A 26,361-nucleotide genomic window follows, 5' to 3' on the forward strand; every position below is an offset into this window, starting at 1 on the left:
AGCCAGTGATTTTTTTTTTCCAGGATTTTCCTTATCACCCCAGGTAAGGTGGTGGCTATTTAAAATTCCTTGGACTTTTATGCTGGCCAACACCTTGCGTGTGTACATGTAATCATCTCTGTTCTGCTTGTTTCCATTTAACTTTTCCAGTGCAAGGCTTTCAGTCAGACTGACCTGTTCTTTTGTAAAGCACAAGCATGTTTTGGGGGAAGAAAACAGATTTTCTGTACAGTTTGTGCCACCATGGACTTCTGGTGTCTCTCCTATTGCTGTGTGAATTGCTTGTGACCTGAGCCTCACTGTCCAAGATCTAACAGAGGAAGTAAGTGAAAGGGAATAATCTACTTTGCTAACTGGAATTACTGTTTACTGGAAGATAATAGAAGAGGTAAGAATTCCATCTTTTTAGACGAAAAAAGTGCAATTGATATGACTGTAATGAGGTCATAACTTGACAGAAAAGTAGTCCTGAAACTGGAAAATCAGGCTTAACAGCTGAACATGATGAGAAAACTTTCAACGTGATAAGAAGGCATATTTCATCTCTTTCTTCCTCAAACTTTTTTGTTAGTAGTCGATTAGGCATTGCAGACAGGTTTAATCAGTATAAAATAAACTTTGGCTGTTCCTTCATTTCTGGTCTTCTACAGATTGTGACTTTGGTAGGCATTGGAATACAGATGCATGCTGTGAATCTGGATCAACCACTGCAGAAAGACTTGTCCAGTTCCATATATATCTGTGGCAAAGGCCTATGCCTAGGAGATCTGCCTAGTGGTTTTATTCTCTTTATTGTGGTATTTCGCATTCTTTCTTTTGATAGAAAAAGTGATCTTAGGCATTGGTTAAAATTTGGATTTCATGTCTATGTAGGTGTTTTTAAGATAATGAATGTGATAGTCTAGGTCTCATTTGTTAAGCTTGAAGCAAATTAAAACAAAAAAAAGCTTGAACCGAAATTGCTCACTTTCCTATGTTATTTGCTTGAGACAGTAAAGAGAGAAATGATGGAAATTACTCTTAATGTATTGTGCTCACTTGTTATTCTCTGTAATGAGATTGTCTTAGCAGACTGGGAGAAAGAACTCTGGTTTTGCAGCCTTATCGTTGCAAGTTGGAGTTTTCACATGTATGGGCAGGATAAAGAAAGTAACATAATGTGAAGGAATGATCCAAATTGCTGATCGAGGTCTGCTCTTCTTGCTGTCAGCCTGTATGTCAAAATGAACATGAGCCAGCTGATAAATACTTCCCCCCCCCTTTTTTTTTTTAAATATATTAAAAAGTATTCTCAGTCCATCATTTCTAATGTTCTTACTTGAGACTTTTTGTCCCTAGGTTTGCTTGTTGCTCTACAAACAGCACCACTCCAAATAAACAGTCTTTTGCTGTTTATAATGTCTGAAATGTATCAATTAATCCTCCTTGAATTTTCCTTGAAATACTTAAGTGTATTTTTGAAAGTTTTGGGGTTTAGTGCTGGGATTGAATTCTTGAAGAAGATTTCAGTACATATTTTTATATGTGTCTACTGAAAAACTATTTATAATTTTCTTTTAATTTGAGCCTCCCTCAAGCAAAAAATGGAGAAGTTTGTGGTTGGAATTGGCTATAAAATATTTTTTATGTCTTTTACTGTATTTGCAAGCTGAGATCATAAGGATGTTCTATCCCCATAGTTCTGCTGTTACACTAAAATGATATAAGCATGCTACAATTGCTGTTGCAAAACCATTGTCTGACCTTTATTTTAAAAGAACTGCCTTGTTAGGAGCAGAACTAAATGGTGAGTATGCAGCTATAGGAAACAATGATCACTCTACCTTGTAATTGTACACTATAATCAGAAACAGGATGGCACAAAGTTCAGACTTCGAGATTAGAACCCTGTACAGAATAAGAAAACATTAGGAAATGCTTCCGGGCTGAGCTTATTTTAGCAATGTTGGAAATGCCACAGTAGGTGTGACTTGTATTGCCAGCACGCTTGCATCAGGTTATCCCAACCTCCTACAAGCAAGTCTGAGAAATGTTACTTGAAGGTAATTTCGAAGTCTTTCTTCTGTTTTCCTGATAAAAGCAGTTCCCCTTGAAATCAACACAGACTTACAGAGTGTACATCTGAGAGCAGAAGCTGGCCTGTAAATTAAAGCTTCAGTTGCCTTTGAATGTGTTTTTCCAATAAAGTAATCTTGAGGTGATTTCTGTGGTGTCGTGCTGAGAGAGTCTGACACCATCAAGCTAGGACAAGTGCCAGATATTCAGGGTAAGTCAAGCTTGACCAGAAGAAATTGTGTAGTAAACTAATTGGGGTTCCCAATTACCAGGCTATCATGAGCAATATGTGGTTACAAATATAAAGGTTCAAAATTTCTCTTACAATCTCTGAAATCCCTAAGTACTTGAGAAAAAAAAGAGCTCCTTATGTGAACGCATGTCTAACAAATTCAGGAAAAGTTCAACAGAAAATTTATTTCTATACTTTTAGTTACATATTAAGAGCTTTTACAATGGTTATAGTGAAGGAGGAATGGCAACTGAAAATGCAAATGAAAGAGGAAGATGAGGTAGACTTGAAGAAGGACAGAGGAGGAAAATGTGCTTAAGTTCAGTCAAAAATGTAAGCAGCTCCTTGAAAATGCACTGAAATATTAAGTAGATACTGGCAGCGTGCATGGAGGATGACTTGTAGTAGTGCATTCAAAGAAAGTGTGGAGAGCTATTGCAAAGAAAACTTAGTGACATTCTCTTACCTGGAGCTACAAGTGGCTAATAACAGATCTACTTTTCTCTGTTCTCTGTCCCTACTGGAGCACCAGCTTTCCCTCCTGACACTTGCATGTGGTTTCCTCTGCTGAGAGGAAACAACAGGGAATTGCTCACTTGGATGGAGGATTTCTTGAGGGCATTTGCCAGTACGACACTTGTGTGATCTATTGAGTCTATATCTGGACTTCTCAGAAGTAGGAAAAAGGCAGGCATACCTGTTTTACCTTCTCTTATGGAAAAAAAACCCCACTAAATAGCAGATTAAAGACCTATTCAGTCTTGCTTTTCTCTCAGAATTGTAAAGCTAGGTGTTTGCATCCACACAGGAAGCGTGCCCCATCATTGCAAATCCCACATATAATTCATTGTTGGAATTGCTGTTGGAAAGCAAGTGGGATCTTATTTGCAAAATTGAAGTTTCCGGTATGAGTTTTGGCAGTTGTGCAGAGCATTGGAACTGCAGAAAGCTTGTGTTGCACAGTAAGCTGTCACTCATTCTGCTCCACAACACAATGAGAAATCTCCCAGCTTTGGTATGTTATGAGTAATAGTGCAAGTCATTGAATTAGACAGTCTCACGGGGCAAGGTGGCCTTGCCCCAGAATGAGCCAGTGTTTCTGCACTAATACTGTTTTGATATTACTTCATTTGTATGCTTGCTTAATTTAGAACATTTAGTTATAATTGAAGACGTATTACAGTATTAATTCTGTAGCCTATTTCTTATTCTTGGATGATAGCTCGCTCCTTATGAGATCAGGGATGTACTCAGGGTTGTGCTTTTTTCCTACTGCTGGAATTCAATAGGGTTGTTAAAAGGCTTTGTTACCTACACTCTTTAAGTGGTAAATATATTTGTTAAATGTTTATCACAGACCTACAGCAAACAGGCTAAATACAGGGGGGAGGGGAACCACTTAGTTTCAAGTTCAGGCTCTGCGCTTTTGAGGTAAAGGCTTTGTGCATGTATCTCTAAGTGTAAATCCTACCCCTCCTTCTCCGGTTTCTTCTTTATTCGCTCTTCCCTTTACTTAACTGGAATAACTTATGCTTCTGGAATAAATATTCTGAAAAAGCAACTGCGTGGGAGTTTTGCGGTCACTTTGAGGCCAATTTCAGAATAGTTTTTGCAAAGCTTTTTCTTGTGCAGTGTGGTATTCTGTCTTAATAAGGAAAACTAGACTTGCTCCAATTTCACCTAAAAGGAAACCTACCAGATCCAGGAGGATTGTTTGTAGCTACAGTATTTCGGTAAAGTTTTCCAAAGGAGTACAAAGCCAAAAGTTTTACCAGTTGCTCTTGTAATACTATGAATCCCATGTAAAGCCTCCCCAATAATTTGAACAGAGTTGCCTCTTCACATTTTATATACTCTTAATTCGCACAGGAAAATAAAGAACAAAAGAGGAACACAGGCCTTGTCCCTCCTGGTAAGCATAGTGTGCTTCTCTTAAATCATCTATGAAGGGGGGCCAGTTCTTGCAGAAGACTGCCAGAAGGTTGCACTGAGCTATGCAGTTCATACAGTAAGAGTGTTACTTAGCTTGGAAGGGACCTTGGGAGCTCTCTAGTCCAATCTCTGGCTCAAAGCAGGGTCAGCTGTGAGTGGGTTACTAAGGCCTTTATCCCATGGGACCTTGGAAAGGGATGGAGACTGCACAGCTTCCCTGGGGAACCTGCTCCACTGCTTGGCCATTTCACAATGGAAAAGGTTTTCTTTCAGTTGTGTCAGAACCTCCCCTGTTTTAATTTAAGACCACTGCCTGCTTGTGTACGTCTGTTAAAGAGCCTTATTCAATTGTTTCAGAATAATCAAAAAATATTAAGGACCCTTATTCAGCTGTTTTACTTTGCAGGTATTGGACTGGGTGTCCTCCCTACCCCATGCCCATCTTTTTTTTTTTTTTCAGTCTGAACAGACTCAGTCCTCTCATCCTCTCCTAACAGGGCATTTGCTCTAGCTTCCTGACCCTCCTGATGGCCTGATGCTGCAACAACAGCGTTTGCTAGAGATGGGCTTTTCCTCTAAGTAAGCCTCTTGGGGGGTGGGGGGGGAACTTCCAATTCTGTTTGTAACAAGACTTAATAATATCTCTAGTGTTGCTGTAAGAATGGAGCTGTAGGATTCCAGGTCTGCCTCAAATGCTTATCTTAACTTATAAGTTAGCTTGTTTGTTGAGTAAAGCCTACTTCAGTTTGGAATTCCCTGACTCTGGTCTGTAGTGGGAGCATTCACTGTCCATGAAGAGCTCTTGTGGCTCTAGTCTGAGGGCCACTTGTGAGAGCAGGAGGGTGCAGTCTATCCAGAGCGTGGCCTAGAGTCTTGACTGGAAAATAATGAAATGCAATTCAGATTGGAGCCTAATGCACGCTGTCACAGCTCCGCTGTGTTGGTAGAGTTGAAAGAACATAACGGAGCTCTGGAAAAACAGCAACGAAAGACAAACCTAAGGTTTCACCCTCAAGGCTTCTGAGCTCCTTGAGGCTCTCCCTGATGAAGGTGAGTCATGTGGCAGCCTTTGTGTTTGAGGGAACAAAAAAATCTGTGCCCTGGAAGCAACTCCTCTTCTTTGATACAGCTGTCGCTGCTGGGATTTCTCAGCTGGGTGAGGTGTTCGTGCTTCAGGGAGAGGCAGGTGCTCTGCCGGGCTGGTATGGCAGCAGGGGACATGGGTAGCACTGCTGTTCAGGGGGAAGCGAATCCTGTCAGAAACTTAACCTGGGAACATGCTGCCCTGGGTAATGAAACAGTAATGGCTTGACGCCTGGTGCTGAATTTGGAGACTTTTTGGTGTCAGATTGTCAAGTTGTAATGTTCATGTAGCAGGTGCCCTTGGGACTTGTGACTGATTTGCATCACGATGTTGTTTTTCTCCTTTCCTCTTGATAAATAACATTCTTTGCTAATTGCTTGAGATTTTTTTTCAACTATGATTTTGTTTTGTTTTGGTTTTTTTGCCCAGGATACTACAGAATGTCCTGCTGATCCTTTTTCCTGTTGTTTTTCTTCAAGCCTGCATGCCGTTCCCGGTTTCCCCGGCGGCCCTCGCTGGGAGGTGAGGCTCTGCGGGCGAGGTGTGAGGAGACAAACGGTCGCGTCCCTCCGGCGATCCGGCCTTCAGCCGGAAACAGGGGAAAGGGTGTCCCGAGAACTCCGGGGTTTGCCCCCGGTGACGAAACACCGCGGCGTTAAACACCTTGTCCTCGTAACCCTTCACTTCACGCCTGCTCCCGGCGCCGCGGCCGGGGCCGGGGCCGGCACGGAGGAAGGCGGGCGGGCGGGGCGGTCCGCCATCCCGTCAGCGCCTCTGTGGCGCGGCCTGGCGGGCGGGCGCCGCCCGGCAGGTGGCGCTGTAGCCGCCTGCGCCGCTCTCGGCTCTTCTCGGAGCTGCGCTGCGAGGAGCCCCCGTGTGTCCGCCATATTGGCGCCCGCGCCGCAGCTGCTGCGCGTTGTTCCTCCATCTCCTGCCGGCGCGGCCGAGCGGAGCCGAGCGGGGGAGGGGACGTCGGCGCCGCCGGGCGGGAAGCGGGGCGAGGAGGCCGAGCGCTGCCGGGAGGAGACGGAAACGAGCCGGGGCCCGCGTCCCTCCGCGCCCGCCCCCTGCGCCACCCGCCATGGCGAGGAGGCCCGGCGGCCCCTGAGCGAGGCGCACACGCACACACAGACCGAGAGTAGCCCCCCTCCCGGCCGCGGCCCGGCCCGGCCGCCATCAGCGGAGAGAAGCCGCCCGGCTCCCGCCTCCGCCGCGACATGGAGGCCGTGAAAGCCTTCAATAGCGAGGTGTGTAACCCCCTCCCCGCTCCTTCTCCTCGGGGTCGGGGAGCGGGCGGGTCCCGGGGGCCCGGCGCCTTCCCTGCGCGCCTCGTCGCGGGGAGGGGGCGGGCACCGGGGGGGGCCTCGTCGCGGCGGAGGGGGGCCGGGGGTGGGGGAGCGCTCCCGCAGGCAGCCCCGGGGGCTCCCCGCCATGTCGGGCGGGAGCGGGCCGTGGTCGCCGTCGCTGGGAAAGGGGAGGGGGGAGAGGGTAACGGAGGACACCTTCCCCCCCCCCAAACACTCCTTCTTCCGCCGCGAGGCTGAGGGAGACTGAACGGAGAAGAATAGATCTGGCGGCGGGCTGAGGGGAGAGGAGGGAGCGGGAGGAGGCCGAGGTGGAGGAGGCCTCTTTCCTGCGCCTGGCGTGCGGTGGGGCGGGGGATGCCCGGCCAACTTCACGCAGCGGCCGGAGGAGGCTGCACGGGGCGGGGGGGGGGATGTTGCTGGATCGCCAGGCGCGGGGTCTGTGCTCCTCCCCGCGTCCCTCGACTCTTCTGCCACCCTGCTCCTCCTCGCTTGTTAAATGTGTGCCCGCACCCGGCCAGCGCGCACTTGAACATCTCGCGGAGCTACGTTTTAAATCTGGGGATGGGAATACAAAGGCCTGGAGGCTCGTCTCCGTGTTTGAGAATAGCATATTCGCTGTGGTCAGGATGGAAGCAGACATTCCTTACGTCCTGCACGGAGCTCAGGTCCTGCACCCGAGCGCTGTGCTGAATGGGCTACGGCACCCACAAACGCGCCTACAGGCTCAGGTATTGATACGGCACCTGGCTGCTCTTTTGTGCTGGTAGTTAATGTTTATTTTATTGCGAGGTAGTTCTTGTGGTATCTCAGCTTTGTTCCTTTTCATTGCGAGAGTTTGTATTATTTATATTTTTAAGTTAATATAAGAGCAAGGGAAATAAATACATATTTTCTTTATAGGAAGTCATGCGTCTTAAAAAACAGATTTTTACTTATATTAACGGTAGACAGTATCAGCTCTGGTTACAATGTATACTTCTACAGACTGCTCACATATCGGAGCTCTGGGTTGCCCTCTTGGTACCCCCAGTGGGAAATGTAGTACGGTTTTAATGATTTTAAGAAATACAGTGCTGGTTTAGGTTTGTAGTGGAACAATGTGCCAACCATGTTGTTTCTACAAGCCACAATAAGATAGGTTTTTAAAATGGGCCGGACTTTCTAATAACTCGGGAGCAGTTGAACAGCTGTAACTGATGTGCAATTGTAGGTGTTGCACTTTATGCAATTTGAATTCTTAAGTAGAAGAAATCACATTGTGGCTGCTAGAAGAAAAATAAATGCCAGAAATTATTCTTTTTTTTCCTATTTTATTATTTGATTGGCTTATGTGCTATATTGTCAGGTGGGGGAAAGGACTAGTCTAGTTGCAAGAACAGAAGAACATAAGTAGATGAGAACCTTTTTCTTGTGTATACCTACTACCATGAGCAAAAGTCTTCACTTTCATATTGAAAAACAACTTCCGTCTGACTTGCTGAACACTCAGATATAAGTACTAGAAAGAAAGGTGAGAACTGTACTGAAGAGGAGACCTTTAGAATATGCCTTAAATCTTTTAAATGCTTGAAAAACAGTAAACTTTGGGTTGTCGGAAAAGAAAATGCAGAAGATAAGGCAATGACATTTTAACCAACTTATCTCCTATGGTATAAATAGACAGCATCTATGAATAGACTTGTTTTTATGACTTCTCTTTCAGTTTTAACCTGTGTCTCTGTATTTGAATGCTGGGCTACACTGGTAGGAAGGTTTTAAAGATGCTATGACTAAACCCGTGATCCTGGAAGTAAATGGTACAAGACTTGCTACAGTTTGGGGAATCCTGAGTGTCACTGCTAGCCACTCTTAACACCTCTCTACCTAGTGCAGAACTTGACTTTAACTTAACTTTCTGTTGTTGTCTTTGGTCTAACTGACCTACAAACATTTTGCATTTTAGAACTGTGAAATGATTAATAAATATGTAAAGTAGCTGAAGTGTATGAGTCCGTAGATTGTAGTTTGTGCTGTACCTAAATGCTTTTGATTAACTTACAGAATATTTGTACTTCACTTCTAAAAATCCTTTTCTTTGTTTATAGTATGTTTTAAGGTCATGTTATACTCCAGAAATGACATCAGAGTTCTGTTCTAGAGATTTTTGGTTTAAAATAGATGTAAATTAAATTTAGCAGGCGATGGAGTAGACTAAATTGTACAAAAACTTTTACCATACTTTCTCTTATACAGTTTGCATTCAATTTTACAACAGTTTATGTAATTTACTGGTGAAATCCAGATGACTCTTTAGAAAGAACATTCTGAATACATTTAAACACTTAAGTCTGCAGGTTGGGTACTTCTGGGGCTGGGGGTTTTTGTGTTTGTTTGGGTCTTTTTGAAGGAAGGAGTTGTGTTTGGATTCTGCAATGAAGCTAAAATAAAGGCAGCTGTCCATCCAGGTAGTATAGCCTACTCCAAATGTGTGTGTGAGCTGAGCAATATCTTGTATTACGGTTATCCTATATGACAGTCAGAATTGAAGTGATTAACATAGGCTTGCCATTGATTTTATTAGAAAGAAATATCTCAAGTTTATTTGAACTCTGACTACTGGAAGTAGTGCCAGCTATTTTGGAAAGCTGTTCAATGTCTAGTGATGATACATGGCATTGTCAGTGCTGTACCTAATCATATATAGAAAAATAGCCCTAACATTTAAAGTCTTGGGAAAGATAAATTTAAAGATGAGAAATAGTCACACTCCTAAATAAAACATGCTCAGTATTGTTTTCATGTAATTGTTGATGTTTTACTATTTGATTAAAACTGCTTGGCAACTGATAAATAGAATATTGTACAACTGGCTTAGTATACCGTTAAGGTAATTGGCAAGGTTTTATACCACATGGTTTATCATTTGCTACAGTTGACATCATGAAGGCTAACCATTGCAGAATCATTTTCCTCCAGGTCTCAGTTCAGGCCCTGAGTTTTTCCTGAAAAGCACATCAAAGTCAAGAACAGGTCTTGACCGAAGAAAATGACTGAAATGTTTCAAATTCTTTATATGTTCTATGAAATGTATTTTGTTAAGAAGGAATTGAAATGGACTAGAGGCAAGCGCGCATACTGTTGCAGTTCCGGCACTCAAGACGGTAATCGTTTAATTACAGACTTACATAATTAAAACTCAGTATTTGTTATATAGTCAGTTCAGTGTTATAAGTCTTGCTGTCAACTTCAAATCTAGCTATTCTCACGTTGGTTTTAGGTACTGTACCTGAAGTTGGTTTTGGGTGCTGTACTCCCCAGAGTTTTCTTGCAGTATTTGTCCTTTGCAGTGGCGAGCTTTGTATTTCCAAATTATTTTTCACTTTACAATGTGAAGAATGTGTGCAGACAAGCGTGAAAGGAGACCCATGGATGCCTTAATTCTGAAACACATTTAATTCTTTTTAAATTTATTTCAATATGAATCTGTAGAATAAATGTAAATAGTTTTACAGGCATGTAAATAGCCATAGGACTGGAATTTATTTTAGGGGAAATGGAGATCACGAATCAGTCTTAAATACAACACAAACTGGATATTTGAAGTAATACTTTGTTTTGCCGTGTTAACTGTATGTTTTAAGTATTGAATAACAGGAATCCTGAAAGGACATTTATTTAAGTTTTCAAGGGCAAATTCAGTTTAGATGTTTGTTTAATTAAAAACTGCAATACTAATTCACTGACTTAGTTCAATTAAACATAGCATTGCTATTCATTCAAAGTTTTTCAATCTCTTTAGTCACATACAGGCACAAATCTCTTCATTTACAAGCTTCGTTAAGTCTTGCTGTCCATGATGCTGCCCTTACCTTTTTTTTTTTTGCATGCTATTTATGTAAAAACAAAATAAAAATATCTCGTGCATAAGCTATGCACACCTCGGTCAAATCATTGAAAATCACTTGTGCTTTATAAGTTGCTGAGACTGGCACCTGCAGTTTTGCACTACAGCCATTTAGAAGGCTAGCAGTGCTAAAACCTACTTAGGGTAGTTTGATAGCTTAAAAACAAAATCTAAAAACATACCTAATTATAGAGTTTATATTGTTGAATCCAGTGAACAGTAGTTGTTAGCATCCAGTGCTACAAATTTGAGCTGAAATGTGGTGGAAAAATTACAGGTTTTGTATTTGTCAGGCAACACAATATATTACGATACTGGAGAGGCAATTGTGGAAAGGCCAATCATATATTAAAAAAAAAGAAAAAAGAATAAGGCAAAGCTGCTCCCTTGAAGCCCACGATTGAAAAAGTCATGTGTCTTCTGATTCCTTTTAGAAATGCTGTGTTCATTTGAGCTTGTTTCATATAAAAAGTTTAATTCCTTTTCTCTGTACAATTGGGTGCTGATGCTTTCATATACAAGGGAATTGAATGGAAAACTGTCATCATGGAGATGGAATATGCTTTGTCTTAAAGTGTTTTAAGATGAGGATGCACATAAAGCACTGTAAGATTAAGGTAGTGATTACAGTTTGTTTTAAGAGGGATGTGGGTTCCTATGCCTTTTCTCTTGTTAATCTAAATGTCTTCTAGGGTGCGAGATTCACAATTAAAATTTCCACAGCATTGCTGGGCTGGGGTTCAGCTGTTACAATGAAAGTGGTTGTCCTTGCGTAGCTCTTGAAGTGGAGTAACAGTGAGCTTTTGGTGTGTAGAATGGTTGAGAGCCACGTAAGATAAGAAGCGATAAGTAAAGTGATCATTGCTACTTTGGGGTTAACTGGTTCTTCTGAAATTTGTCAGTGGTAGGGACATAACAGTCACTGATCATTTGCTGGCAATGCTGTTGTCTATATACTTTATTTGCACTTCATTGTCAGCTGGTCACTTTTATCGTCTTTCTTTAGAAGGTATGTTTTAAGTGGCAGTGGGGAACAGTTCAGTTGACTACAATTTCAGAAATGTGACCCTTGGAAATAACCCACGTTTTAATTACTGAGCACTGGAGTATAGGTGAACAAAACTACAGAAGTGTAAATCAAATATTCTATTTTAGACTACTTTATTTAAATGGCATATTCTAAGTCACTGAGACGGCTTTTTCATGAAAGAATGCCAGCTGATGCTAAAAAAAGCTAAATGGTATGCCTCATGAAGATGCTAAATAGAGATTGATGCTGAATAGCTGGGGAGAGTGAAAAAAAGGATGCTCTTGAAATGAGGAGCCAGGACTTTGATTTGTGCAAGTAGTGATACTAGCAGTTATAGATGAGGAACGGTGAAAGGGCATGTAAGCTACTCCCTGGCAAGATATTTTTCTTAGGTTCTGCTGCATGTTTCACATTGGCTGAAGCACCTGAAACATCTGCAGAGCTTTTTTCCTAGCTGCTGAGAAAATGAGAAAACTTGTGTCTGTTTCCTCTTCTCTCTCACTAATATTTTGCCAGTCATAAAAAAAGTACAACCTTACTTCATATCCTGTGCTGTTTTGAAGGATTCTGCAACTATTGTACATTTAAAGCTTTCTTCTTTTTTGTTTATCTGATAATTGCATTAATGGTCTGATATTTGTAAATTTTGTCATAGCAAATTGGGTTGAAAGCTTTTGGTTTACTCTATTCTTATTTTTCAGAAGAAAAAGTTAACTTGGTGATATTTGCATGTGCATATGGACACATATCTGAAAAGTTGTCTCTGTTTTTCATTCTTAACCTCTGGTGTGGATGTGAAAAAGGTCTTCAGTTTTATTTTGCTTTATAATCTGTGTTCCTCAGAGAAGAAACACTGGATCTTTATAAACTGCATGAATTCCCTTAAGATACAGCAAAATATGTAAGAATTTGTTAATTTCCCTTTTGCTGTCAGGAACATTAAGAGCAGTATCAGTTAAATGTAAACATTTCACTCTATTGCATCCCAGCAAGAGTTGAACTTTGCTGGTTCTCAGCTATTTGCTTTTTGTTAAAAGGGCACAGGGAAAGAAAGCCCTTTTCTCTTCAAGATACAGTAAATATTAAATTGATGTTCACCTGATTAAATGTTTTCATGTGTGCTGAATAAATATTTACAGTTTTAATGTCACATTTTCAAAGACTGATCTGATCTTAGACTTTTGCAAGCCACAGAGTCTTGACTTCTGCACTTGTAAAGACATGATCATGCAAGGCTGTGTTAAAGGCCCAAAATGTTAGGGGTTTTTTGTGCATATCTTGCTCAACGACCTCATTTCTTTTGTGAAGTAGTGTAGGACAGACATTGATTATTTTTCTGCCTTCGATACATATACTTTAAATTTCTTCTTAAACTGTGGTCTGGATTAGATCCCTATGAGCCTGTGAGGGTAATGTAGATCTCTGGATTCTGCTGACACTCTTGAGTTGTAACTGGATAGTTAGAAGTATGAGTATTGATCCTGCTTGCTACTCATTTAGAGGGCAGTGAACCATTTTGTAGTTTAAAACAAATGCACTTCTGAACTCTCATGACTTCAGATCCTTTGATTTTCACCTACTCACTAAGACCATGCCTGGGGCTACAATCTTTGTTAAAGTACTTGAAATTATCTTAACAAGTCTTATTTGAGTTTGCCATCAGCAGTCTGTTTTCCTGTGGCAGTTCTAAAAGTGGAGTCTAGTAATCCAAATGGCTTTCTTACAGGAAAAAAAAACATTCAGAACAAAAGTATTTGACAAAGCAGGTCTTAAATTCTGGTCTAGACACGTGATTACTTTCATGAGGATTTTTTTCACTTAGGAAAAGGCCCACTTTTTTCTTTCTGTAAAATTGGTTTATCATTCTACCTCCAGACAGGCACCAAGAAATTTATCCTGAGTGGCTGATTCAGGCTTGGTTAGAGCCTGTGTTCCTGGCCTCAGCAGCCGCTAGTGTAACTCCATTGTGAGCCCTGGGACAGTGGTACATAATTGTCTGTTCACATGTGTATCCAGAGTTCAGTGAGCTTGACTTTGAACTCAATAAGCAATACTAGTCCTTGTTTCTGTATTAAAAGTTTTAATGAATTGCATGTGCATTCCTTTTCTTTCTGTTTCTTCACTTCTTTGGAGCTTTCTTCAGTATTTCTCTGGGAGCACTGACAGCAGCAGCAGTCAGCTAGGTAATTTTATTAACCTTATTCAGCAGCTGCTTCTACACTGTAGGTTACATGTTCTTCGGGAGAAAAAGAGTATCTTCAGCTACAGCTATACTAGTTCTTGTCTTTAGCTGTCCTTGCCAGTTGTACATACCAAAAGGAGGCATTTTTAAAATAGAATTTAAAAAGGAATTGTTAAAATTTGGAGCAAGTAAGAGGAAATGAAATGAGTGCATTGCCACCATGACCGTCTGTCAGATTTATCCCCACCATAGATGTGTATTTCTTGTGATAGCCTCATGTTTGTGCTGGTATGCTTTTGGCAAGTGAGCTACCATTTGTACAAAAATGGCAACTAGGGATATACCACAACTTATCGTTTTCTTTCCACTTTTTTTCCAAGAGTTTGCTTACAGAGCTTACCTGGTTTTACTGGGTACTGTTCTTAATTGTATGAGGTGGGGTTTTTTTGTTGTTGTTTGTTTGTTTGTTTGTTTTAAAGTTCCAAATGAATATTACTGGATTGCTATCTTTTCTCCTAGCTTTGTGATTATACAAGCAGGTAGCTGGTGGGCATTTTCCTGATGCTTTGATGTTCAGAAATATAATGCACATGTTTAGTATAATAAAATAGATGTGTGGAAGGCTTAACACCTTTGTTATTTTGTTTGCTGTTGATGGTTTTTGAGGGTTGGCAGTGTGCGCTCTGGTTCCCGTTTACAATGAGGGCACAAAAGAATATGTGTAAAAGTGGAGGGGCAGAGCTGAGATCCAGGAGGCAGTAGTAGTGAGGAATGGTGGTTTGAGTGGATGGTGGCTGAGCAGTAAAACAGTGTAGGGTAGCAGCAGCTGAGAGTTTGAAGGGACCTGTTTTGGTAGCCTTGAGCTTGTTTATTGTTACGTTCTGTCTATAATGTGAAAGATTGGAGTAAATATTCTTTTATAAACACTGATGACAACTCACAAGGTGTTCTATGCAAGGCAGTGAACAGCTGTCTTACATGTTGGAATTGGAATTTATAATGGAATTAGCATGCATTTTTGGGAAAGATACTTCAGAAGATCCATCTTCTTGCTTGTGTTGCCTGTCATAGGGTTCAATGTTTCCAAATACTCATTCATTTGGAGTTGAGTGGTAAGGGTTTCCTTGTTTTTTTGGTTTTCTGTTTTTAGTATATTAGTTACTTTGAAAAACTGAAGTAGAATTAATTATGTGCATCCTTTGTTTTCCATCACTATTATTCTATAGCTCATCTTTTCTTTAAGGAAGTACAAAATACTGTAAATTGTTGCCCACTATAAAAGTGTTGGTTTAAAAATCTTGGCCTCATGGCATGACTTTATGGAGCTCTCTTGATGGATAATTTAGAAATTAGTATGATATATAAAAATACAATTCTAATATTTTTATATTGATGTGATTGCAGTTTCAGAAAGAGAAATAATCATAAATGTCTTTGGATTTTCCAGAGGTTAAGTCCAAAGGGCTTAGAATGTGTTAACCAGATTGTTGGAAGCCTATGGAAAGATCTGATCAGATAGAAGATTCGGGATTCTGAAAAACTTCAATACATATTAACAAAACAAAGCTGGTTCATGTGAAAAGGAATAGGTTATTCTCTGAATCTGCTCTAAATTACAGCTTCAGATAACATGTTGATCTTCATAGCTTGGTTACCAGATATGCAGTAGTAGCTACTGCTTCTTAATTTTTCAGAAGAGTGAAGTGGAACACACAACAGGAAAGGAGGAACATTGATGTAAGAAATATGTTGGTTGGAGAAATGCAACCCACTATAAACTGTGATTTTTTTCAAAGTTTTTAATCATGAAGTTTCGTTGTGACTGCTGGGGATTTTAAACCATATCTAAGGAGAAAACATTTTGAAATTAATATGATAGGATGGCTTTTGTTGTGAGCCCTAGAAACAGTTGGCAGAGAAAATGTGTGAGTCTTTGATTTTCATACTGTTTAGGATCTGACCCTATATTTCATACCTTACAATTGTAGACGTGTGATTGTATTTAGACTTACTCTAAGGCATTTAACTCCGTACTGCACCACACTTTACCAAACCAGTCCACTGCAACAAGAACAAAGGGCTCTTCTCCAGTGCAGGCAGCCCACAAGCTCACCTTTGGAAATCTACAGAGACTGACATTATGCCTGAAGCTGGCTGATTTTCCTGTTGGTCATCTAGAATTAGCTATAAAATCATGATAAAATGGTAATGATGGAAATCAGCCATATGGCAGGAATGATGAGAAAATTGCAGAAGGTGAAATACCCCGGTTATATTCCTTGTTTTCTTATGTGATATGCTTTCAAAGATCATCTGGACTTTTTGATCAGTCTTTCCTTTCTGTTGTCGGGAGTTTGGGCATTGGTAAAGTGCCCAGTCTTGCGTAGCTATTTTATGTGGTCCGTTTAGTTTTTTCTAAGCTTTTTGTTCCCATGCAGTAAACATCCTAAGTTACTATGAAGAGAAAAAGGGAAATAGTATTTTATGGCTTGTAAAGGGCTAGGAGCAAATGAAGTATGTTCTAGAGGCTATTCTGAACTAAACATCTGTTTCCTAGTTGCATGCAATTTAGGAGACTAGAGTTGAATCCAGGTGGTTTATTTAAATTCCAGTTTTATGTTTATAGTCGGTTTGTACAAAGCAAGTTGTACCAACGGAACTTAAAAATTTTCTTTGAAAGTAGTAATGAAGAGGGTTTAGAGGAAATTGTAAATAGGCTGTAATATGCCTTTTGGCTCAAATATATGAAAACTAAAATGGAATTTCGTTGTTCCATCTCAAATTGTTCAGGTTCAGTAAATTGAAAGTCATAAATCTGCTTCCTCAAAATGAAGGAGGTAGAAAAAGGACTGAGCAAAGGCAGTGATGGTAACACCTGACTTCTTCATGTGCTGAAATGTGATGGACTGGAGAGACTGCTGTATTAACTTTGCATCTTATTTCACTTAATTGCTTATACATTCAGTTAGGATGTCCTTTTTAAACATAAACATATGTGAAGAGTGGTATATAATACAGCTGATGTGTTGGAGGTAAGCTTTTCATGTAAGTGTTCTCGGTTGCTTTTGAAATTTTCATAGATCAGTTAAGTTCAACAGTAAAAGGAAGACACACTGAGGTATCAAGCATATTGACTATTATTTTATGTTTGTTAATTTAAACCATGTCATGCACTTTTAAGTGTTTGAAAACAGTTGTATTAAGATAGTTGCTCTTGAGTTGCAACCATCTCTTGTTCTGTGCTTTTTTTAATGTTGGATTTTGGCAACTCGTATTGTCTCGGTTGATTACTGGAAGAAAAGAGCTTTTTGTTGTTTTCCCTCTAAACTGAATACCTTATGCAGAATGGAGCATCTGCCATTCTGGTCATCCTTTGTGCACATCTTTGGTATATATTTTAACATTTCTGTGCAGTGCAGAGAGCAACAAGGTGCTGATTGGGTTTAAATAACAGTTCTCATTGGTAGGTCCTAGTTGGAATCAAGGAAAAATCCTATTCACTGAGGGATGGGCCCATGTAATTTAAGTAACTTTTCCAGAGGTTAAATTTCAGGAGAGTGTGTAAAGTGCAACATAATAGAAGTTTGTTGATTCTGTCCTTTTTTTAAAGCAATAACTGACAATACTCTTCTCTTGTTCTTTGCAGTGTGGTGATATAAATATTTGGTAGGCACTTTAGTGACTATTTCTGTATATACAATTGGATTTGATTTATTTTGATGCTATTGAAATGTGAAAGAAATTAACCTAATTTATTAAGGTAATATGTATTAGGCTTGACTTCTAAGTATTTATGTCTTCTTTTGCACATCAAAATTACAGACATTTATTATTATATATCATGTCTGGTTAGTGTTGTGTCCTGGTAGCATCCAGGGAAGACTGTAAAAATATTTCAGTAGTGATACATGTAATTGATATCCCTGACAGCACTTCTGGTCATAATCTCATACTTAGAGATTGGTCTTAGTCCTACAGTATCAGTATCACAATGTTTATTCCCTTAGTAGCTCTAACAGTGTAACAGATATTCATCTATATGAATATCTCTTCCTTTGGATCACATGAGAACAGAGGTGTTCATAGCTTTCCAGCCTTCTAGTGGCAAAATTAGTCTTATATGAAAAATTATTTCCTAGCCACTCTTCTCTTGCCTTTGTAAGATGTGGCCAGAGGTATGAAAAAGGATCTATTACTTATGAAGCTATATTTTAATAAAAGTAGTACTTTGTTCTAATTTTTATTCAAAATTTTGGTAGGGAAACAGCTGTCTGGCTCCCTTTCTTGCCTGTTGAATGAGAGTGGTGAAAGATCTTGGAATTAAGTGCTGGACTTTGTAGAACTGTAGTATGCCATTGCCTTCCATGGAGATGCAGTAACTTGCTCTGTAAGCGACTGACCATCCACAGAGGATGTGTAGTTCATGTGCATGCTGCCTGGTCTTCACCTGAGAAATTTTAGACCATAGCTTAGCATTGTATAGTATACTGCCTTGTAAATTACAGCTGTTTACAATAGAATTAACTTTTTACAGATATTTACAATAGAATTAACTTTTGAAGCACTTTTTTAATTACAGTTATAATGATAAAAATGTTTGCATTACTGAACAATCAAAATTTGAAATATGGTGATGAATTCCCAGACTTTCAGTAGTCTTTCTCCTGAAGATCACTTTTCTTAACAGAATTAAATAAAAAATACAGAGCAGAAATTCAGTGCTTTATAGCATCAACCTGACCTTTTGCCTCTCCCCTATTCCCAGTGTATAATTTGTATAGCTCATTAAATCTTTGAGCAAGCCCATGTTTTTTCCCCCCTAAGTTTGGAAATAGGACTTTATTTAAAACGATGTTGGGGGAAGGGAGTATAAGTAATGCTGTTAAACCTAACTTTTATATACACTGGACTATGCCTTTTACGTAGTTTCTTAGCTCTAAACACCATTGCTTTTTGCTGCACAAATCATGACGTTATATCAGATAGAGGAAAATACAAAATTGTGACTATAATTAGCTTTATTTGCCAGCCTGGTTGTTTCTTGGATATGATATTTAAATGTACATTTATGTAGTAAATCTATGTAACTTGTTGCATTTGGAACCTGTTACTTCTGAAGGAGATGCATGAGGAAATGACACTTTTTCCATTGTCCGACAAATCCATACAAAATCCCTATGAGGACAATTTCTGTCTATTTCCAGATAATATTGGTTGACTGCAATGAAGAGGGTGGTATGGAAGAAGTGCTTGTTTTAGGATGTGATACTAAAAACTGAGTCTTAAGGCTTTTTTTTTTCTTTTTTAACAAATGTAAGAACAGAAAAGGTATCAATTAGAAGTGATGAGAAGTAGAAGAAGTTGAAATTGTTTGAAACAAGACACAGGTGAATATCATAAAATGAGGAAGAATTGGTGTGACTTTTATGAAAGAAAATAATATGCCATGTATGTGTGAAAGTTCTTTGAGAGAATTAGCAAACGTGGACAGGGAAGAACTGGCTGATGTTACTTGAATTTTCAAAAAGTAGTTGAGAGGATCCATCCCCAAAAGTTTGAAAAGAAGTTGAATTGCCGTGAAGAGTGCATCCTTACATTGATAGATGACTGCTAAAAGGGGGGATGGGGGAAAAGTTCATGTGTAGAAATAAATTGTCTTTTTTCATGATGGAATCTTATGTGGGTTTGTGCTGGGAATCTGTGCATTTCAAAGTATTCATAAATGCTGTGGAAAAGTGGTAGAATAATGAGGCAAAAAAGTTTGTTGATAGTATTAAGTTATTCAGGATATTGATACTGAAGGGGTAGCCGTAAAAGATTGCAAAAGGATATTAATGAAATTGCAGGGTGCCATCTAACAGCCAGTACAGCAAGTTAAATGTGGTAATGCAGGCTGGGGAGATAGTATGAAAAAGGTAACCCTTGCTTTATGTACACGGTGATGGGCACTGAAATTATATCATTTGGTAATTAAGATCTTGCAACTGAAATGAAAATGCCTGTTCAAAGTTCAGCAGTAGTCAAAATAGCAATCAGAATCCTGGAAATTAGGAAAGAAATAGAGTCTCGTTATACTGCCATTTCATCTTTATCTTATGCCACATGCAGTCTAGTTTGCACCTCACGGGACCATGTTGGCAGAACTGCATGTACAGAGAAGGGCAGAAAGGACAGTCAAAGGAATGGAACAGGTCTGTATGAGAAATTACTAAATACTAATACTCTTTTCGGGCTAGAACAAAGATGACTGGAAGATGATGAGAAAGGGGTTTATTGTACTGGTGATACAGAAGAGGTAAATCACTGTTTTTTCCAGTGTAGAAGCTAGGTAAACCCAGTGTCACTGATAAGCACAGCTTCAAATTAGGAAACGGGAGTTTCTTTGCACAGGTATTGATTAAACTATGTGCCTTTGCCAAAAGATGTTGAACATGCTAAAGATTTAAATGTATTAAAAAAATAAATAAATTTGAATTCCCTGTGTGGAGGGAATTCAGAGATTTTTATGAGGGAGATCAGTTGATGCTGGATCAGGAATCACTGAGCTGTGGGTTGCTGGTAGCTAAAATAATATGCAGAGAAAGTATCACTAAAAGGGCAACTGTATATTACCTTCCATAAACAACTACTATTGAATGCTGTTTCTATTAGTTTTCTCTGACCTAGTGGTATGCATCAGTAAATAACACATTTTCTACCATGTCCTAGCTCAAAGAAAAGGAGGAGAGGTAAGGAGAGAGAGGAAAAAAAAAAAAAAGGGAAAAAGAGAGGAGGTAAAAATAAATTAGTACAAGAAGGTAGAAAGGTGTTAGGAATAAAAAGAATTTAAAAAGAGGGAACCAGAGAGGGACAGAGAAAAGCAGTCCTGATAGCAGCCATCACTTCTTGCTGGGGTCCAAGTAGGAGTAGGTGCTGCCGGTGATGCTCAGCCCAGAGGCATGGTTAGGCAGGGAGCTTGAAACAGTTGCCAGGTCTCTGCTGTCAAACTTCCTGGCACTTGAAATGGCCAAGCTCACTAGGGCTGGGTGAAGTTTGACAAGAACATCCCAGGACCTGGTGAGGCTTTGGATGTGGAGGGTGAATAAGAAAGGCAGTGTATATGCAATTTCGGGAGACTCTGGAGGAACTGGAAAAGGAACCTGGCATATATGATATCTATATGGTGAGAGGGTCTTCCTCTCACCATGGAATGGGCATGAGTCAGGATCCCACAAGCACACTTGAGTCTTGTGTTTCAAGTCCTCCACTGAGAATTTTCCAATTGACATTCCTGTTAAGCAGTAGACTTGGTTAACAATACAAGCTATGACACTAGGGTTTTTCACCTTTCTATGGCAGTAAGTCATGCTACTGAATGTTTTGGTGTGACACAAGGCCAACAAGTTGGAGGAGTGAAGCACAGTTGGATAGGGAAGTTTTTTTGAGGCATGTTTTCAAGGTGAATTGGTTAGCCGTTACACTCCTACTACAGAGACGGGGAGGAATTACTGATAGTTTTGAACATGTGATGTGGGTTTGACCCTGTGTGTCTCTCTGTTACATTTCTGTACAGTTGTGTCAGGCTAAGAACTTGTAAAAATAAATTTTGCTATTTTATAACTCAGTAACAAAATAGGTTTAGAGATAGTCTTATAGAACCAGAACAAAAATCCGGCCTTAAAACTACCTATTACTTTGATCATCTTGAAGACTTTCAGTGCTATCTGTCTAATAAGCTACTACCTGCTTACATGGCCATTTGACTGGCATCTGATTCTTACTTTGCAAGTTCATTACCTTGGGAATTGCTTTCACTGAGACAGGTTAGGATTTGGTGATAAGTGTATCTTTTTGGACTCATTTTGTCCCTGAAGTGCCATTCAGATTCAAGCCTTCCCTTTAAGGATTTCCTGTGATTTATATTCAGTGTTTAATCAAACATGCATGCTCCTATCAAAGGTTTATTGATTGTCCCCCACCTAATTATCAAAATGGTGATGTGCGTAGGGCATGGCTGGATGGAATCATCATACAGCAAAGCAGTAAAACAACTTCCCCTCACACAAATTCTCACTGCAAATTGAGCTGGTGTTTTCTATAGCTATAAATGGGTTGGGAAGATTAATGCTCATTTGTATTTTGTAGCTTCCAGTGTTGTTTGCAATGTGTTTGGAGCTGAGAACGGTTAATCATCTAGAATACTTGAGATAGGCAGTTCATCATCTTGTCCACAGCTTTCTAGAATAAACTGTGATAGAACATTAAATTTTCATTGACATTGCAATCAAATATATACTCCTATTAAGTGCGCTGAGTTGAAAAATCACTGGCACTTTTTACAGTAACTTGGAAGTATTCGCATTAGTTTTGCTATGCCTTTTCTCACAGAGAAAAATAAAATTATTCCCAAAAGGTCATATGGGAAGCCTGCATTTAACATTTTTTCTAACTTTATTATTTAACACTTGTTTTTTCAAAAACTGAGCCAACAGTTTGGAAATCGTTTCTCTTACCAGTACAGTCAGACTTCCTTGTGACTTGTCTCTGATTGTGTTAGACTTCCCCCCTACCCCCATGAAATTCTGTAGAAGTTTAGTCTTTGTTCCTTCTTAACATTTGTGTTCTTTGGAAGTCATTAATTTTGTTTTCTTTAGCATCAGACATGCAGTTTCTTTCTGTTGCTCAGTTAATTTTGTGCGTGATAATGCTATCTACCTTCAGAGAGGGCATGTCTTGTGTTTAGTTTTCTGAGTGATGTGCCATAGTTCAAGAATGGATAGTACCAAACAAATGTACCACATGATTTTGTAATGGATTTTTATATTTTTTATCAGGGTTTAAACTTTAGATTCATTCAAGTTGGTTGGTCTTAACTAAAGCAGCTTTCTCCCAAACATTATGTTTGTGTTGTGGTGACTTCGCTCAGGAGAGCCTTTGTGTCAGAATGACCCTTGGGTGAATACACAGCTCTTTGCAGCAGTGCTCTTTTCCGGGTGAATATCAGGAGACTCCTTCTCCCCCTTAGATATTAGCATAGCTCGGAAATGAATATTGGTTTTGTGTAGATCAGCATATACTTTTTAGTTTCTGGTGCAAAATCAATTACTAAATGAATGGGAAAAATAAATTGATCCAACAACATGCGACATTTTTTGAATTGGATTTTGATATGTATGTATATATATTATCAACTGGTGATAGATGTGGAGTGTGTGAAGAGAAATTTTTATTCTCTTAGAGTACATTTTAAAAAGACACTCCAAACTGTGGTGTTCACTACAGCAGTGCCTCAGATTTCAACAGAAGGTTTCTGTACTTACTGGTTTTTCATGTAAGAAATTAGGTAAATATTCCCACTATGCAAGTCCTTCCAACAGTGAACTTAAGAAAATAACTGGAGAAAACAAGTTCCGTTGGTCGTCAAGTATCTATCAATAGCGATCAGACGCTGAAAGAAATACTGATCAGGTTTTGGGCAAGAGTTTTGTATGAGTTGATGTTTATCCAAAAAAGCAGGTAAATGGCTAGTGAATGGAATTAGGCAGATTTTCTTCATAATTCGCGGAATCATATGGTAGCTCAGCTGTATAACACATTTTTTGAAGTTTGCGTAATGGTTTGTGTGTCTGCTCCTTTGCTTTCTTCCAGCTTTTATTGTAAATGTGACTAGCATGCTTCAAAACCTCTGAAACTTCTGGTTTTGTCTGCCACTTGAAGATTACAGTGTTTCACTTTTGACCCTCTTAAATGAACTGTATTTCTATTGTGGAAACAGTGCAGCTGCCTGCTGTGACAAGGCTCAAACTTCATTTGAATAAGTTCTTTTAAACTGAGAGCTGTATTTTATACTAGCTTACAGATAGCTAACTGTATTTGATACAGTTATTTAAAAGAGTGGGTGTGTTTCATTATGGTATTTGGGCACAGACTTAGCAAGTTGGTGATAATAGTTCAGGAGTGAGCCAGGTACCTCTGAGGCACACCAGAGCTGCCCTCCCAGGCTGCGGAAAACCACGTTGGGCAGTCTGAGGCCACATCCACCAGCCGGCTCTCATTTGCTCCCTGCTTATCTCATTTGGTGCACTCCTCCAGTCCCATCCTTCCCAGCTGATCTCCAGTACTCAGATTGTATTGACATCTGCCATCCCCTTAGTGATGCTGTTTGCAGGCTGAAGAGTCCTAGCCACCTTTGTTTTTCACTTAAAAGCTTCTCCATAGTTTTCATTATCCCTAAAGATTTCATGCCAGCCTTGGAGATTAGAGGGGAGGGCAGAAATTCCAGAAGTATTGAGAGGTTGAGAGTGTCATGTAGCTTAGTACAGTTGCCTAAATAATGTTGTGGTTCTAAAAGTCTGTGCTGCATTTACTACTGAGATTTTTCTGGTTTACTGTTGAGTTGATGCTTTCAAAGAAATGTCTCATGTATCAGCAGATCCTGTTCCTGAATGGCAATAGTCAGCTTCAAAGCCAGCGTCCACTACTTCATGTGTACTCATGCTTAATTTGTCTGCCTTTTTATTACTCATTAGCATCACTGATGTTCCTCTGCAGTTTTTGATAGTCTCACTTTGTCCTTTCCAGAATATATGCGACGATACAGGCACAGTCCCCAGCATAAGTGGCACTCTATTGGGACTTCCCTCTACTGTAAGCAAAATGACTGTTTATTCAGATTGTTTGCTGGCTGTCTTTAAGGAGTATTGGTCAGGTTATTTGTAATGCAAGGGCCTGTTTAGGAAAGCTTAGCTTCTTTGGAGCTGTTTGTGAGACATCTTTGGTAAATGTCTTTTGGTAGTCCAGGTGGACTATATCAGTGATTTCTCAGTATGTTCACTGAGTCTTTCAGAGGACAATAGACTGAGATATGGCTTTTCCTTACAATAGCTGCATGGAATTAATCTGTGCACTCACTAATTCTTTTCTTTTGTGTAATTTATACAGATTTTTCTGGTACAAACATTGAACCTAACTGATCCGTTGTTTCGTAATTCTCCTCTTGAACCCTTGTCAGAAATTCATGTTGCTTTTCCTGTCTCTTAAAGCTACAAGATTGAGACTGTTTCAAGTGCGAATTCATGAATCACAGCTAGAGGTCTTTCATTCTTGAGTTCCATTCCAGCACTTCATTATTTTTCACATTGTGAGCTTGTTCTTTACCTTCTTATAAGCACACTTGAGGAGGATTCTGGTATGGGAAGTCTCCACAGTTCTTCCTCAGTGTGTAGATCTAAAAAGAGGAGGGGAGGGTTCTTTTTCTGTAGGGCTTTATCTCCTATGAGTCCTTTGTGCTGATTGTCTTCTGGCCCTGGAGGATCACTCTAATAGATCTGCTATTCCTTTTCTTTTCTGAAAAGGGCTTATTTTTATGCTTTTTCCTGTTTGTTTCTCAAACTTGATTGCAGTATTTTTACATGTACATTACTTGTTAGAGCTTATGGTCATGGTTTTGGGTTTTTTTCCTCCCCTTTTGGATACCACTTCTGATTCTCTGAAATATATCATTTCGCTTCAGATAGTTTCACTGACTTTACTATTTAGCCATGTTGCCATTTTTTCCTAGTTTGTTTAAAGCCTTCTTTTATGTGAGGGCAAGCAGTTATCTTCTGCCAATGAGCATGAATGCCTTACAAAAGCATGATCAGGAAATAATTATAGCAAACTGTTTTGGCTAAGCATTTGTACAAAAGGGCATACAGGAAAAAATGAGCCAGAATATAAGCACAAGTTTTAAAAACAAAAATAATATATGTATTTTTAACTCTTTTATTTTCATATTTTATAATCCTGAATAAATTGCAGTTATTTTGCTTTAACTAGATTTGAAGAATAGCTGATTTCTTTAAATGCCTACTGTCTTAAAAATCATCTATGCTAGATGAAAAAACAAAGTTTTCATTAGTAGAGAGGCAACCAAGTCTTGATTCTCTAGCCAGCCTAGTAGTAGAGCAAATGGGTTTGATGGATGGACTATTCAATGGATAAGGAGTTGGCTGGATGGCAGCATCCTAAGAGTTGCAGGTAATGGCTTAATATCCAAATGGAGATCATTTACAACTGGTGTCCCTCAGGAGTCCATATTGGGACCAATACTATTTAATATCTTTATTAATGACATAGACAGTGGGATTGAGTACGCCCTCAACAAGTTTGCAGATGACACCAGGCTGAGTGGTATAGTTTATATGCTTGAGGGAAGGGATGCCATCCAGAGGGACCTTGACAGGCTTAAGGAGAGGGTCCCCATGAACTGCATGAAGTTCAACAAGTCTGAGTGCAAGGTCCTTCTGCACCTGGGTCAGGGCAATTGCCAGCATCAGTACAGGCCGGGGGATGAATGGATTGAGAGGAGCCCTGAGGAGAAGGACATGGGGATGTTGGTAGATGAAAAATCAGACATGAGCTGGCAATGTGCACTTGCAGCCCAGAAAGCCACTCGTATCCTGGGCTGCATAAAAAGAAGCATGGCCAGCAGGTTGAGGGAGGTGATTCCTCCCCTCTATTCTGTTCTTGTGAGACCCCACCTGGAGTACTGCATCCAGTTCTGGGGTCCCCAGCAGAAGACAGATATTGACCTGTTGGAGCAGGTCCAAAGGAGTGCCACAAAAATGATCAGAGGGCTGGAGCACGTCTCCTATGAAGAAAGGCTGAGAGAGTTGGTGGTGTTAAGCATGGAGAAG

General features: G+C 39.8%; 1 protein-coding gene across 4 annotated transcripts in view; it reads left to right on the forward strand.

Moving 5' to 3' along the window:
* Window positions 1-6,150: 6,150 nt before the first annotated feature.
* The window catches only part of SCAF8 (SR-related CTD associated factor 8), a 168,050-nt gene continuing 147,839 nt past the window's right edge, over window positions 6,151-26,361 (forward strand). For all 4 annotated transcript variants that reach the window (XM_069787061.1, XM_069787063.1, XM_069787060.1 and 1 more), the window contains exon 1: window positions 6,151-6,550. In XM_069787061.1, the coding sequence (XP_069643162.1) occupies window positions 6,521-6,550 (30 nt within the window). In that variant the 5' untranslated portion in view covers window positions 6,151-6,520. The remainder of the gene's footprint in view (window positions 6,551-26,361) is intronic.

This window comes from Haliaeetus albicilla, chromosome 7 (assembly GCF_947461875.1).
Source record: "Haliaeetus albicilla chromosome 7, bHalAlb1.1, whole genome shotgun sequence".
NCBI lineage: Eukaryota > Metazoa > Chordata > Aves > Accipitriformes > Accipitridae > Haliaeetus > Haliaeetus albicilla.